The sequence below is a fragment of the Rana temporaria genome, chromosome 10 (genome assembly GCF_905171775.1).
Source record: "Rana temporaria chromosome 10, aRanTem1.1, whole genome shotgun sequence".
NCBI lineage: Eukaryota > Metazoa > Chordata > Amphibia > Anura > Ranidae > Rana > Rana temporaria.
In genome coordinates this window covers 109217653-109230818 of record NC_053498.1, presented here as the reverse complement: position 1 = coordinate 109230818, position 13166 = coordinate 109217653, and the positions used below count along the sequence as shown (strand labels likewise).

At 43.4% G+C, this 13166-nt stretch overlaps 1 protein-coding gene across 4 annotated transcripts in view; it reads right to left on the bottom strand.

The window, feature by feature from the left end:
* The window catches only part of KLHL17 (kelch like family member 17), a 91448-nt gene that overhangs the window by 37150 nt on the left and 41132 nt on the right, over positions 1–13166 (bottom strand). For 2 of the 4 annotated variants that reach the window (XM_040325959.1, XM_040325962.1), the window contains exons 2-4: positions 7003–7264; positions 4630–4722; positions 727–848 (exon numbers count right to left, since the gene is read on the bottom strand). In XM_040325959.1, coding sequence (XP_040181893.1) covers positions 727–848; positions 4630–4722; positions 7003–7264 — 477 coding nt within the window. The remainder of the gene's footprint in view (positions 1–726; positions 849–4629; positions 4723–7002; positions 7265–13166) is intronic. The other 2 variants (XM_040325960.1, XM_040325961.1) reach the window with 2 other exon arrangements.

The window sequence follows — 13166 nt, the reverse complement described above, 5'->3', positions numbered from 1 at the left end:
TGCCCTTCTATCCCGCGTCGCCGTCTTTTTTTTTTTTAATTTTTTTTTTCCCGCCGCAACTCATATATTTTTTTTTTTACGCCCGCCGCGATTCTCAAAACCCGGCGCAACATAAAACCGCGCTAAGCACGTTGGGAAAATTACGTCATGAGCATGCGCAGTACGGCCGGCGCGGGAGCGCGCCTAATTTAAATGGGACTCGCCCCATTTGAATAGGAACGCCTTGCGCCGGCCGGATTTAAGTTACACAGCCGAAAATTTCTAGGTAAGTGCTTTGTGGATCGGGCACTTAGGTAGAAATTTTGCGGCAGTGTAACTTAAATGGCAATATTTAAGTTACAGCGGCTGGCTGTGGATCTGGCCCAAAGAAACTGCACAAGTATTCACGTGCATGAAACAGACGTTCTCTGGCTATTTCTTCTACAGATCAAATGTTATTTATTCATAAAAAACAGGGTGGCTTTGGAAATAAAGCATTATGGTTACTAAATGGAATGTATAATGAAAGGAAATACGTATTTCATACAATTCTCAGTTCCAGCTAAGGGCCATAGTGTGGCATTTTCCCAGTTGATTGTTTAGGCAGGGCCTGGATGTGACAAATCAAACAAAAAACTTGGACAAATTTAGGCATACTGCACCAAATAACAGAAATATCTGGATTCATAACTTGCTTGTAGATGTACAGACTTTAAAGCAGGAGTTCGGCATACTGTTGTTACATACCTGCACATTGCCTTCTCCAACCACAATCTCTGCTGTATAAGCGTACTGTACAAGCTGCTCCAGTGCTTGAGGGTCAATGTCATGCAAAGTCACATGAGTCTGCCGACTCTCGCTCATTTCATCTGTAAAAAAATGGAGATAAAAAAGAATAATAAATAGCCTGCATGTCTTACATGGCATCAATTATATCAAATAAATAAAATACATACTGTATATTAGCTCAGACTACAGACATGCAGCCTCCATTAAACACTTTACGTTATTGATAGGCCAAACAAGGCCTGACAGAATTGGCGTCAACATGACTAACTCCATAGGTTATAGGTAAAGCCCATCAACCAATGGTAATTATTATTATTTTTTTTGGTAGGACTACATCAGACTGCTCTAAGCAAACAAATGGTTGCAATAGGTTCCTGCAAATTTTATGTTGATAAAATTTTACACTATTAAAGAATAACAGAAAAAAGCCAGTCCACATAGTACATACATAAACACTTCAAAATGATACTTTATTAAATATTAGAACAAGTTATTAGCTTATTTGAATAACAACTACTTAGGAATGTTTTAGATTGCATAAGTGTTATTCTAACGTAACAATTACAATTTTAATAAAAATTTCATTCAATAAGTTATGCCAAATACCACCACCTTTTCATAAAGCAAAAACTGGCTTGGTGACTTGCAAAAAACAAAAAAAAAATAAACCACACGGTGCCTGTAAGAGAACACAGCTTATACTCACCGGTCTTGTTGCCAATCCTTAACCACTTGCTTACACATATACCCCCTTCCTGCCCAGGCTAAATTTCAGCTTTTGGCACTGCGTCGATTTAACTGACAATTGCGCGGTTGTGCGACATGACTCCTAAACAAAGTTGGGGTTCTTTTTGTCCCATAAATAGTGCTTTCTTTTGGTAGTATTTGATCACCTCTGCGGTTTTTATTTTTTGCGCTATAAACAAAAATAAAGCGACAATTTGGAAAAAAAATAAAAAAAAGCAATATTTTTTACTTTTTGCTATAATAAATATCCCACATTTTTTTTTCTCAGTTTAGGCCGATACGTATTCTTCTACATATTTTTGGTAAAAAAAAAAAAAGTGTATAGTGATTGGTTTGTGCAAAAGTTATAGCGCCTACAAAATAGGGGATAGAATTATGCAATTTTTTTTTTATTTTATTTACCAGTAATGGCGGCGATCTGCGATTTTTATTGTGACTGGGACATTATGGCAGACACATCGGACACATTTTTGGGACCATTCACATTTATACAGCGATCAGTGCTATAAATATGCACTGATTACTGTATGAATGTGACTGGCAGGGAAGGGGTTAACACTAGGGGGCGAGGAAGGGGTTAAATGTGTACCCTACTAGTCATTCTAACTGTGGGGGGAGGGGACTGACTGGGGGAGGTTACCCCGATGCTGTGTCCCTATGTACAAGGGACACAGCATCGGTCTCCTTTCCCTGACAGTCTTGTCTGTGTAACAGCCGATCGCGGGTACCTGTCGGACATTGCGGCTGCCAGGCACGCGCATCGGCACCGCAGTGATGCGTCGTGCACGCTCACGCGCCCCCCAGTGGTCGGAGGACCCAGGGACGTCAATAGACGTCCTCCCGGCATTGTAGAGCCACCTTGTGGCCATCATTGTACAATGCCGGGGCTCCAAGAAGTTAATCTCTACTGCTGCAGAAGGATCTTCACCCACAGTGCTGTTGATATTCTGCAGCCACTTCCTGCCTCTATATATATATATGCAATTTAGCAAAGGCTACATGTCATTGCTCAGGTCAGGTTTCCCGATTGCAAACTTTGGCTGCACAATGTGCTCAACATGGCTGCTTATACAGTAGTCTCCACCAGAAACCAACATGTCAGGGTGACAATATAAGAGCGTTTGGGAGAGAGGGATAGGGCTTTGTAATTTTTTTCCTTCATAAAAGGTTACTGTATATACTCAAGTATAAGCCACGTTTTTCAGCACATTTTTTTGTGCTGAAAATGCCCCCCTCGGCTTATACTCGAGTCACCTTTTTGCGCCTGATCTCCTGGAATTTGGGGACCAAGAACCAGCCAGTTATAGGTCCCCTGGACCCCAAACTTGGCACACATGTAGCCCCACTCTTCCTCTACACGTGTGCAAAGTTTGTTGTGTCTGGGGAGCACTGATTTTTCAAAGCCGGGCACCCCTTCCATAGACTCCCATGTTAAACGGTAGGGGTGCAACAGATCGTGCCCGATCCGCGATCCGAACGGGTCGACCTGTTCGAATCGGCAAGTATGCGATCCACGGAACGCACCGCCGCCGTGGCCTTAGAAAAGACCGCGGCTTCGGCCTAGCTCAGGAGCGGTCGGCCATCTTGGTACGCTCGGCGGCGGTGCACGCTGACGTCATCACCCCTCCCTCTCCTCGTGGATCTTTTCTATTCTGCAAGAGCGTGCTGACTCTGCATGCAACCTACAATGACTAGTACAGTGAGACGGACCGAGTACATCAGTACAGTGAGTTGGCTAATGGCTATTACAGGGGAAAAATGGCTATACACACAGTGTTACCGTTTACTAGTGTGGGGGCAATGTTGGCTATGACTATTATTACAGTGGCAAAAATGGCAATTACAGTGTTACTGTACAGTGTCCGATGTGTCCGCCATAATGTCGCGGTCACGGAAAAAAAAAAAAAAAAAAATAATAAATAGCTGATCGCCGCCATTGGTAATAAAAAAAAAAAAAAAAAATTATAAAAATGTAAAAAGACAAACAACCTGTTTGTCTTGTGTTTTTTTTTTTTACTGATCCCAAAATGATCCGATCCGTGACTCCTGATCCGAGGATCGATCCTATCCATGAGTTTTTTGATCCGTTGCACCCCTATTAAACGGTAATTTTTCTGGTGAATTTGGGGACCCTGACCTTGGCACACATGTAGCCCTATTTCTCCTCTACAAGTGTGCAAAGTTTTTTGTCTAGGGGACCTACGGCTGGGGAGCACAGATTTTTCAAAGCCAGGCACCCCTTTCATAAACTCCCATGTTAAACATCAGTCTAGTCATGGGCACAGTGAGGCATGCAGATGGACACCCTAGGCTTATACTCGAGTCAATACGTTTTCCCATTTTTTTGTGGTAAAATTAGGTGCCTCGGCTTATATTCGGGTCGGCTTATACTTGAGTATATACGGTAAGTCAGCAGCTACAAATACTGTAGCTGCTGACTTTCAATATTAGGAAACGTACCTGTCCAGAAAACCAGCAGTGTCTTCACCCGAGTTGATTTTTCAATCTCGGCTAAGGAAAACCGTCAGTGAGGCCTTTGCGGCATCAAAGCCGGTTCCCTACTGCGCACTATGTTTTGTGGCAGGGGATGGAATAGGGGGTCTGAACTTCCAGCTGAGTTTGGCACGGTGAAGTCAGCTGGAAGTGGGAGCAGGTACCTGTCAAAACCAGGTACCCCCCCGAAAGGTGCCAAATGTGGCAGTGGAGGTGGGGGAGGAGGCAAACAAGTGGAGCTTTCCCTTTTGGGTGGAGATCTACTTTAAAAGAGAAGTATGGCCAAAGCTCTTTTTATCATATTTCAGCAGTCTACAGTCCACTGTCGGCCAACGTCAGAGTCACTCCTGGCTCTGGAAGGATCCAGCCACTGAGCACCCACCACAGTGCGGGGCTCCATTGACAGTCACTGCTCTCTGCTTGAGGAAGGAAGACAGTTCTCAGGTTTAGAGCTGGCAATAAGACACTTACAGAATCAGACGGATGCTGCAGCATGGAGGCGAGCATGTAAAGTTTGTTTTTTTGCATTCCCACACTTCGCCTTTATTTACTTTGAACAGGAGGGGTTAGACATTGTGTGCTAGTATGCACAGCATATTATCAAAATATGACCACACTTACCTGCACAAATGATCCTCTCCAGCGCTGAGCTGTCAGTGCTTCCAGTGGTCCATCTTCTCCCAGTCTTTCTTCCAGGTTTTGAATCTTCGGCTGCTTGATTAGCACATGCAAGTCAGAGAGGTGCCATAAATGTATGCTGAACTACGTAATAGGAAACATCATCTTGTTTAAGCTTTATCCTTTTCTATCTTTTGTCTTGAATTTCTCCAGAAAAATAGCGCTCTTATGCAAGTGATCCTGCGCTTTCACCCTCATAACTGTATATCTGCAGTGTGTGATCATCTAAGGCACTGTCACCACTGTACAAAGATGGCCACCGTTCCTTCACACATGCTTAGTAGCGTGCATTCGGCTCCAGGCATGGAAGGAACAGTGGCCACCTTTGATGCTGGAATTGCATGTTGCTGTACCATGTGATATGCGGTTTTACTCCTGGACCTTGTAAGTGCTTAGACTTAATAAATCCCTTTTTATGGGTGTTTTTTATCATACGTGTATGGGTCCTGCTGAGCTAATTCACAGTGGTTCCCTGCAAGTTGTAGATCTATATGGTGACAAATGACAGCAAAATTCCTGGTCTCTGTGGATGAGGGGGAAGTTGGAGAGCGTGCCCTTCCCCAGGGGGAATTTCATTATAAAACATGTGACCAATCTTTTATGGAGGATCACATTATTTTGTAAACTTTGTGTGCGATTAATTACACCTGGAAGACCTTACAAGTGTTTGATGGTGACAGCCGGAAGAGCTCATTCTATTTTCTAATCACAACTTTTTTCATTCTGTCCTAGTGTATTTTCAGCTGTATATGAGTTCCTGGATTTAAGCACTTTGCCGATTTAGGTTTACATATTGCTGTTAAAAATGGGCATTGGGGGTAAGATTTTGGTTAGGGTTGTCCTGATACTGGTATCGTTATCGGGACCGATACCAAGCATTTGCCCGAGTACTTGTACTCGGGCAAATGCTCCCGATGCTTCACCCGATACTTGTACTGTCGGTGGTGATCAGTGCGTGGGGAAGTTACCGATCACCGCTGTATAGATTTAAAATTCAATTTCTCCGCTTCTCTCTACACCCCTCCCCCCCGCACGGCTTTCAGCTGCTTTAAAATCAGCGGTGATCGGTGTTTGCAACTCCCCCACACACGATCACCGCTGACTGTCCCATGTCCTCCTCCAGCCCCCCTCCGTTTTGCTGCAGTCTGTCTCCCTCCCTCCATGTCCCCCTCCGTGTATCCCGTCGTGTGTCCCGCCATGTTTCTCTCCCCTTCCATGCTCCTCCTCCACCCCCTGGAAATGTCAGGATGGTCTGTTAAGACCCCTGATATCTCACCAAAGCCCCTCCAACAGGGCTGAAAAAAAAAAAAACACACAAAAGAATAAAAAAAAAAAACATTGTAGGAAAAAAAAAATTGTAAAAATTTAAAAAAAAAAAATTGTTAAAGATAAAAACTACTGACACATGTGCCGCTGTCACACGAGATTAAAAAAAAAAGTATCGGTACTTGTACTCCGTCTTAAAAAAGTGGTATCGGGACAACCCTAATTTTGGTGATTGATAGGATTTTTTTGTATAATTTATTTACATTATTTTAGTTTTGGGTTTGCTTGCGCTGCACATACATACACACAAATTTATTTATATATATATATATATATATATATATATATATATATATATATATATATATATATATATATATATATATATATATATATATTACACCTTATATACCTATTTGTTATGCCGAGTATCTGGGCATAGCATCAGCAGCTTATACCATGCATAGATTGCCCTGAGCGTGGATATTTCAGTGTTCTCCATGCTGGAGAGGAAGATGTGCCTGAGAGCCTACAGTGCAATGATCTCCCTGTCACTAATTAAATTATTCTGTGGATCTGTGTCTTTTGCACCCCTTCCTGCTTCTACTTAAATCACTGCCCCATTACCCAATTAGAGTAGATCACTGGTCATCACGAGGACAGGTCTGATATCAGGAAGCAAACTCTTGCTCCTCTACCAAAATACTCGCCTTCACACTAAGACACAGTGCAGAACAAGGCATGGTAAATTGATAAATTTGAAAAAAAATGAAAAATCAAATAAACCACAAGCAATACCAGTGACTAGTCTTTTCTCTTTTGCTTTTTGGGTGTATTTCCACAAAACAGGCTCTTTAAAATGGCAGAATTGTATGACTGTCATCTCAAGTCTATGGATAGCTCACAAACATTTACTGACAGATAATTTTCAGGTATCAGGACAATAGCTTCTGAAGCTCATTTAAAAGTTTACTTGTGACTTTTGCCCAGGGTGATGTTCTTTATTAACTACGTCACGGCAAAATTGAGATGCACATAAAAAGTACTTACTTGTAAACATGGCATGGAAGTAGGGGCTACAGGAGGCAAGCACGACTTTGTGACCCTTAATCTCTTTGGTCCCCACATGGAGCACAATGTCACACAGGAGTCCTCTCTGGCGCATTCTGTTCATGCATACAAAGGCATCATGGTAGTGCCGCTTTGAATTATGGGAGATGCTGTGGCCCTCCCGGGTCAGAAGCTGCACCGCCCCTTCCATGGCTGGGGACTGGTCTCCTGATTTCTCCTTCACTGGCTTCACTCGTTGAAGCTGTAAAACACAGAATAAAAATTATTATAGAAGGCTGCATTAGTTACAATTGGATGACATTCAGTTTGCCAAAGCACTGTATATCAAACTATTGCTGTGTCCCCCCAGCCCCCATCTCTGTGCTGTTGATCTCCTCCGGCCTCTTTGCAACTACTGCCTGTCTACATGCACTCTAGTGGTGCCTACATGTCATAGCTCTGGACTGGCTTCCTGATTGGGAAAATGGTGGTACATGCCTGCGAAGTGAACACTGGACATAGCCGCTCATTGTGTTCAGTAAGAAGGCTGGAGTACTTGGGTATGGTTATAGACACAGCCCAAGAAAGTCAGGGCTATTAGGTATCGGGTCCATGCGATCTAGGCAAAGAAGGATCCTTCCATTCGCCTTTACATGAGGTTGTTAGGGAAAATGGTGGCTTCATTCAAAGCAGTTCCCTTTGCTCAATTTCATTATTTCATTCCCTCTCCGATCCCCTAAATGACCTCCACCATCGTAAGGCACTGCGGAGAAACCCACGGCTCATTAAAAGGACGACATAAGTCATGACTAAACGCTGAAAGCAAAAGATGTAAAATAACAGAGTGAGTGGAAAATATATAAAAGCAGCAGGAGAATGACACCCTGTAGCTTTTAACGATTCGTCACTGAATGTTCTGTGCCCGCGCCTGCAACTGCACCCTGCTCTGTACACCTACATGCTGCTGATTAGTGCTGGTAAAAATAGATACTCTTGAAGAAGCAATTTCTACACATTTGTAATCACAGTATGAAGCTGTGACTAGAGCCCCGGCCACAAAAAGACAAGAAATGTGTAGGGCTCATAGTAAGAACATAAGGGCAGCGGTGAGTTGTTATACTGGACATGCATTTTTGTGACCATCAGATCACTATTACCATAAAGTACATGGGGGCAGTTCCACAGATTAGGAGGACTGCTGCAGTTATAAATGGACAATTAATGGGTCATAACAATATTGCACTGTGGACAAAGAACAAGGACCCTCATCTAGAGCAGGGGTCTCCAAACAAAGGGCCAATGTACTGTCCCTTAGGGCTCTTTCACACTGAGCGCCCGTACAGGTCCGTCTGTCAGTTTTTTTTGCGGACCTGTACGGGGGCTCCGTGCTCCTCTATGGAGCCGCGGATGTCAGCGGTGACATGCCCGCTGACATCCAACCCGCCAAAGTGTGACGGAGGAAAAGCCTACTTTTCCTTCCGTCTGGCGGATCGGGTGAACACGGACATACGGTCCGTGTTCATCCGATCCCCCATAGGAGGGAGCGGAGAAAAGACAGGGCGGTCCCTGCACAGTGTGCGGGGACCGCCCTGTCATCCGCCGGCTCAGCAGGGATCAACGGAGCGATCCCCGCTGAGCAAGCGGAGGTTCACGGGGCGGATCATTACTGATCTGTCTAGTGTGAAAGAGCCCTTATACTTCAGGGGGGCCCGGCTGTGGCCAGTAGGAGTAGAAAAATGTCCTTGCATCAGTGGTAGTAAATAATATCTCAGTGGTCAGTAGGAGTATAAATAAAAAATGTAATATATATATATATATAAAAAATACATATACACACACACACACACACACACGTGCGTATCTCCATCTATCATACTGTAGCCTGTGGTCACTATAAGGAGGAATTGTGCCCACCTGCTGGCAGCAATGGGAGGAATTGTGCCCCACTTAGGGTTTCCACCTTTTCTTCAAGTCAAACCCGAACAATTTAGCAGCACACAGAAATTTTTGTATAAACTATACATATACAGTGAGTGCAGAATTATTAGGCAAGTTGTATTTTTGAGGATTAATTTTATTATTGAACAACAACCATGTTCTCAATGAACCCAAAAAACTCATTAATATCAAAGCTGAATATTTTTGGAAGTAGTTTTTAGTTTGTTTTTAGTTTTAGCTATTTTAGGGGGATATCTGTGTGTGCAGGTGACTATTAGGCCCCGTACTCGCGACCAAACATGTCTGCTGAAACTGGTCCGCAGACCAGTTTCAGCAGACATGTTTGGCCGTGTGTTGGCCCGAGCGGACCATTTTGGGACGGATCGGACAGGTTTCCAGCGGACAACTGTTTCCCGGACTTGTTTTAAAACAGTCCGCTGGAAACCTGTGCGCCTGGACATGTACGGTCGTCTGTACAGACCTACCGTACATGTCCTGCCGCCCGCATCCATCGCATGCGTCGAATGACTTCGACGCATGCGTGGAAGCATTTTTAAGGCGGCCCGCCCACGTCGCCGCGTCATTGTCGCGGCGACACCGCGTCATCGACGCGGCGACACCGCGGACACGCCCCGCGTAATGTTTACGCGCGGGCTTCTGTTCGATGGTGTGTATAGCCATCGAACAGAAGTCCCCGGGCAGTCCCCGGCCAGACATGTCCGATGGAAACGGTCTGCAGACCGTTTTCATCGGACATGTCCTGCCGTGAGTACTCGGCCTCACTGTGCATAATTATTAGGCAACTTAACAAAAAAAATATATATACCCATTTCAATTATTTATTTTTACCAGTGAAACCAATATAACATCTCAACATTCACAAATATAAATTTCTGACATTCAAAAACAAAACAAAAACAAATCAGTGACCAATATAGCCACCTTTCTTTGCAAGGACACTCAAAAGCCTGCCATCCATGGATTCTGTCAGTGTTTTGATCTGTTCACCATCAACATTGCGTGCAGCAGCAACCACAGCCTCCCAGACACTGTTCAGAGAGGTGTACTGTTTTCCCTCCTTGTAAATCTCACATTTGATGGACCACAGGTTCTCAATGGGGTTCAGATCAGGTGAACAAGGAGGCCATGTCATTAGTTTTTCTTCTTTTATACCCTTTCTTGCCAGCCACGCTGTGGAGTACTTGGACGCGTGTGATGGAGCATTGTCCTGCATGAAAATCATGTTTTTCTTGAAGGATGCAGACTTCTTCCTGTACCACTGCTTGAAGAAGGTGTCTTCCAGAACCTGGCAGTAGGACTGGGAGTTGAGCTTGACTCCATCCTCAACCCGAAAAGGCCCCACAAGCTCATCTTTGATGATACCAGCCCAAACCAGTACTCCACCTCCACCTTGCTGGCATCTGAGTCGGACTGGAGCTCTCTGCCCTTTACCAATCCAGCCACGGGCCCATCCATCTGGCCCGTCAAGACTCACTCTCATTTCATCAGTACATAAAACCTTAGAAAAATTAGTCTTGAGATATTTTTTGGCCCAGTCTTGACGTTTCAGCTTCTGTGTCTTGTTCAGTGGTGGTCGTCTTTCAGCCTTTCTTACCTTGGCCATGTCTCTGAGTATTGCACACCTTGTGCTTTTGGGCACTCCAGTGATGTTGCAGCTCTGAAATATGGCCAAACTGGTGGCAAGTGGCATCTTGGCAGCTGCACGCTTGACTTTTCTCAGTTCATGGGCAGTTATTTTGCGCCTTGGTTTTTCCACACGCTTCTTGCGACCCTGTTGACTATTTTGAATGAAACGCTTGATTGTTCGATGATCACGCTTCAGAAGCTTTGCAATTTTAAGAGTGCTGCATCCCTCTGCAAGATATCTCACTATTTTTCACTTTTCTGAGCCTGTCAAGTCCTTCTTTTGACCCATTTTGCCAAAGGAAAGGAAGTTGACTAATAATTATGCACACCTGATATAGGGTGTTGATGTCATTAGACCACACCCCTTCTCATTACAGAGATGCACATCACCTAATATGCTTAATTGGTAGTAGGCTTTCGAGCCTATACAGCTTGGAGTAAGACAACATGCATAAAGAGGATGATGTGGTCAAAAAACTCATTTGCCTAATAATTCTGCACTCCCTGTATATTGCAATGAAATAACATTTCTGAATCACAGGAGTTCCCCTTTAACATCAGAGTCCACAGAGTTCCCTTACACTGTAAGAGGGGGGGGGGGTGTCTCTGCCAACTCTGCGAGTGAGCTCGCATGAAGGTGGAAAGTTATTGCGGGGAGGAGCAGAGACAGCCACCGAGGGACCCCAGAAGACGTGGTTCTGGGCCACTCTGTGCAAAACGAGCTGCACAGTGGAGGTAAGTATGACATGTTTGTTATTTAACCACTTAAGGACCGCCTCCTGCAGATATACGACGGCAGAATGGCACGGCTGGGCACAAGCACGTACCTGTACGTCCTCTTTAAGTGCCCAGCCGTGGGTCAAAATTGTCCGATGTGTCCAGCATAATGTCGCAGTCACAAAAAATAAACAAATTGCTGATCGCCACCATTAGTAGTAAAAAAATAATTAATAAAAATGCAATAAAATGATCCCCTATTTTGTAAACGCTATAAATTTTGCGCAAACCAATCGATAAACGCTTATTGCGATTTTTTTTTTTTTTTTACCAAAAACAGGTAGAAGAATATGTATCGGCCTAAACTGAGGAAAAAAAAAACGTTTAATGTATTTTCGGGGGATATTTATTATAGCAAAAAGTAAAAAAATATTGAAATTTTTTCAAAATTGTTGCTCTATTTTGTTTATAGCGCAAAAAAAAAAAAAACGCAGAGGTGATCAAATACCGCCAAAAGAAAGCTCTATTTCTGGAAAAAAAAAAAAAAGGCAATTTTGTTTGGCACATTGCACGACCAGTGTTAACCCCTTCCCTGCCAGTGTCATTTTTATAGTAAAAAATGCATTTGTATAGCACTAATCGCTCTAAAAATGCCAATGGTCCCAAAAATGTGTCAAAAGTGTCCGAAGTGTGCGCCATAAGGTCGTAGTACCGATAAAAAAAAAAAAAAAAAGCTGATGGCCGCCATTACTAGTAAAAAAAAAAAATGTTAATAAAAATGCCATAAAACTATCCCCTATTTTGTAGACGCTATAACTTTTGCGCAAACCAATCAATAATTGCTTATTGTGATTTTTTTACGAAAAATATGTAGAAGAATACGTAATCGGCCTAAACTGAGGAAAACATTATTTTTTTATATATTTTTGGGGATATTTATTACAGCAAAAAGTAAAAAATATTTTTTTTCACAATTGTCGCTCTATTTTTGTTTATAGCGCAAAAAATAAAAATCGCAGAGGTGATCAAATACCACCAAAAGAAAGCTCTATTTGTGGGAAAAAAAGGACGCCAATTTTGTCAGTTAAAGTGACGCAGTGCCGAATTGCAAAAGGGGGCCCAGTCATTGACCAGCAATATGGTCCGGGGCTGAAGTGGTTAATGATCATTTGCTTCCCACATTTTTCAGTAGAATAGAGTAAAACAATCTTAGCCACTTATGTTTCCACTGTTTGCAAAGAACGTTTGTTGTGCAAATAAGACAAGCGACACTCCAGGATGTACAGATCATGACAAGTGTCCCAGCTCTACTGATGGAGAACTTTCAATATTTGTAATGCGGTCCCACTTTCTCCAAACACACAAAGCAGAATTAAAAGGACAAGTTTCTAAAATATTATATTTTGCCAACTACAGCCACATAGGTTATGGTGGGAAAAGACTAAAGGAATCTAAAAGCCCTCCAACCAAATCCATGTACAGTACAGCACATAAAAGTCTTCTTACAAAAAGGTAATCACATGTAGAAAGCATGGTTTACATACACTGCACCGATGGCCACAACGGCTGAAACACCCGTATGCAGTCTAGAATAACTGGCTTTATATGACTTACCGATCGGTATTGTAAATATCTCCTAAATGTGCACCGTTTAGGAAATATTTACTGTACACGCAGCCAGTGACATCACCATAACATGTGCTCTAAAGGAGCATGCGTGGGAGCAGGGCTGGACTGAGACAAAAATTTGGCCCTGGACTTCATCCAGACTGGCCCACTTTGACAGGTCTCTCCCATGGCGGCTGGACAACTCCCGCACCCCCCTGGCCACCCAAGCCCCCTCTCCCCCTTCACTAGCCGTT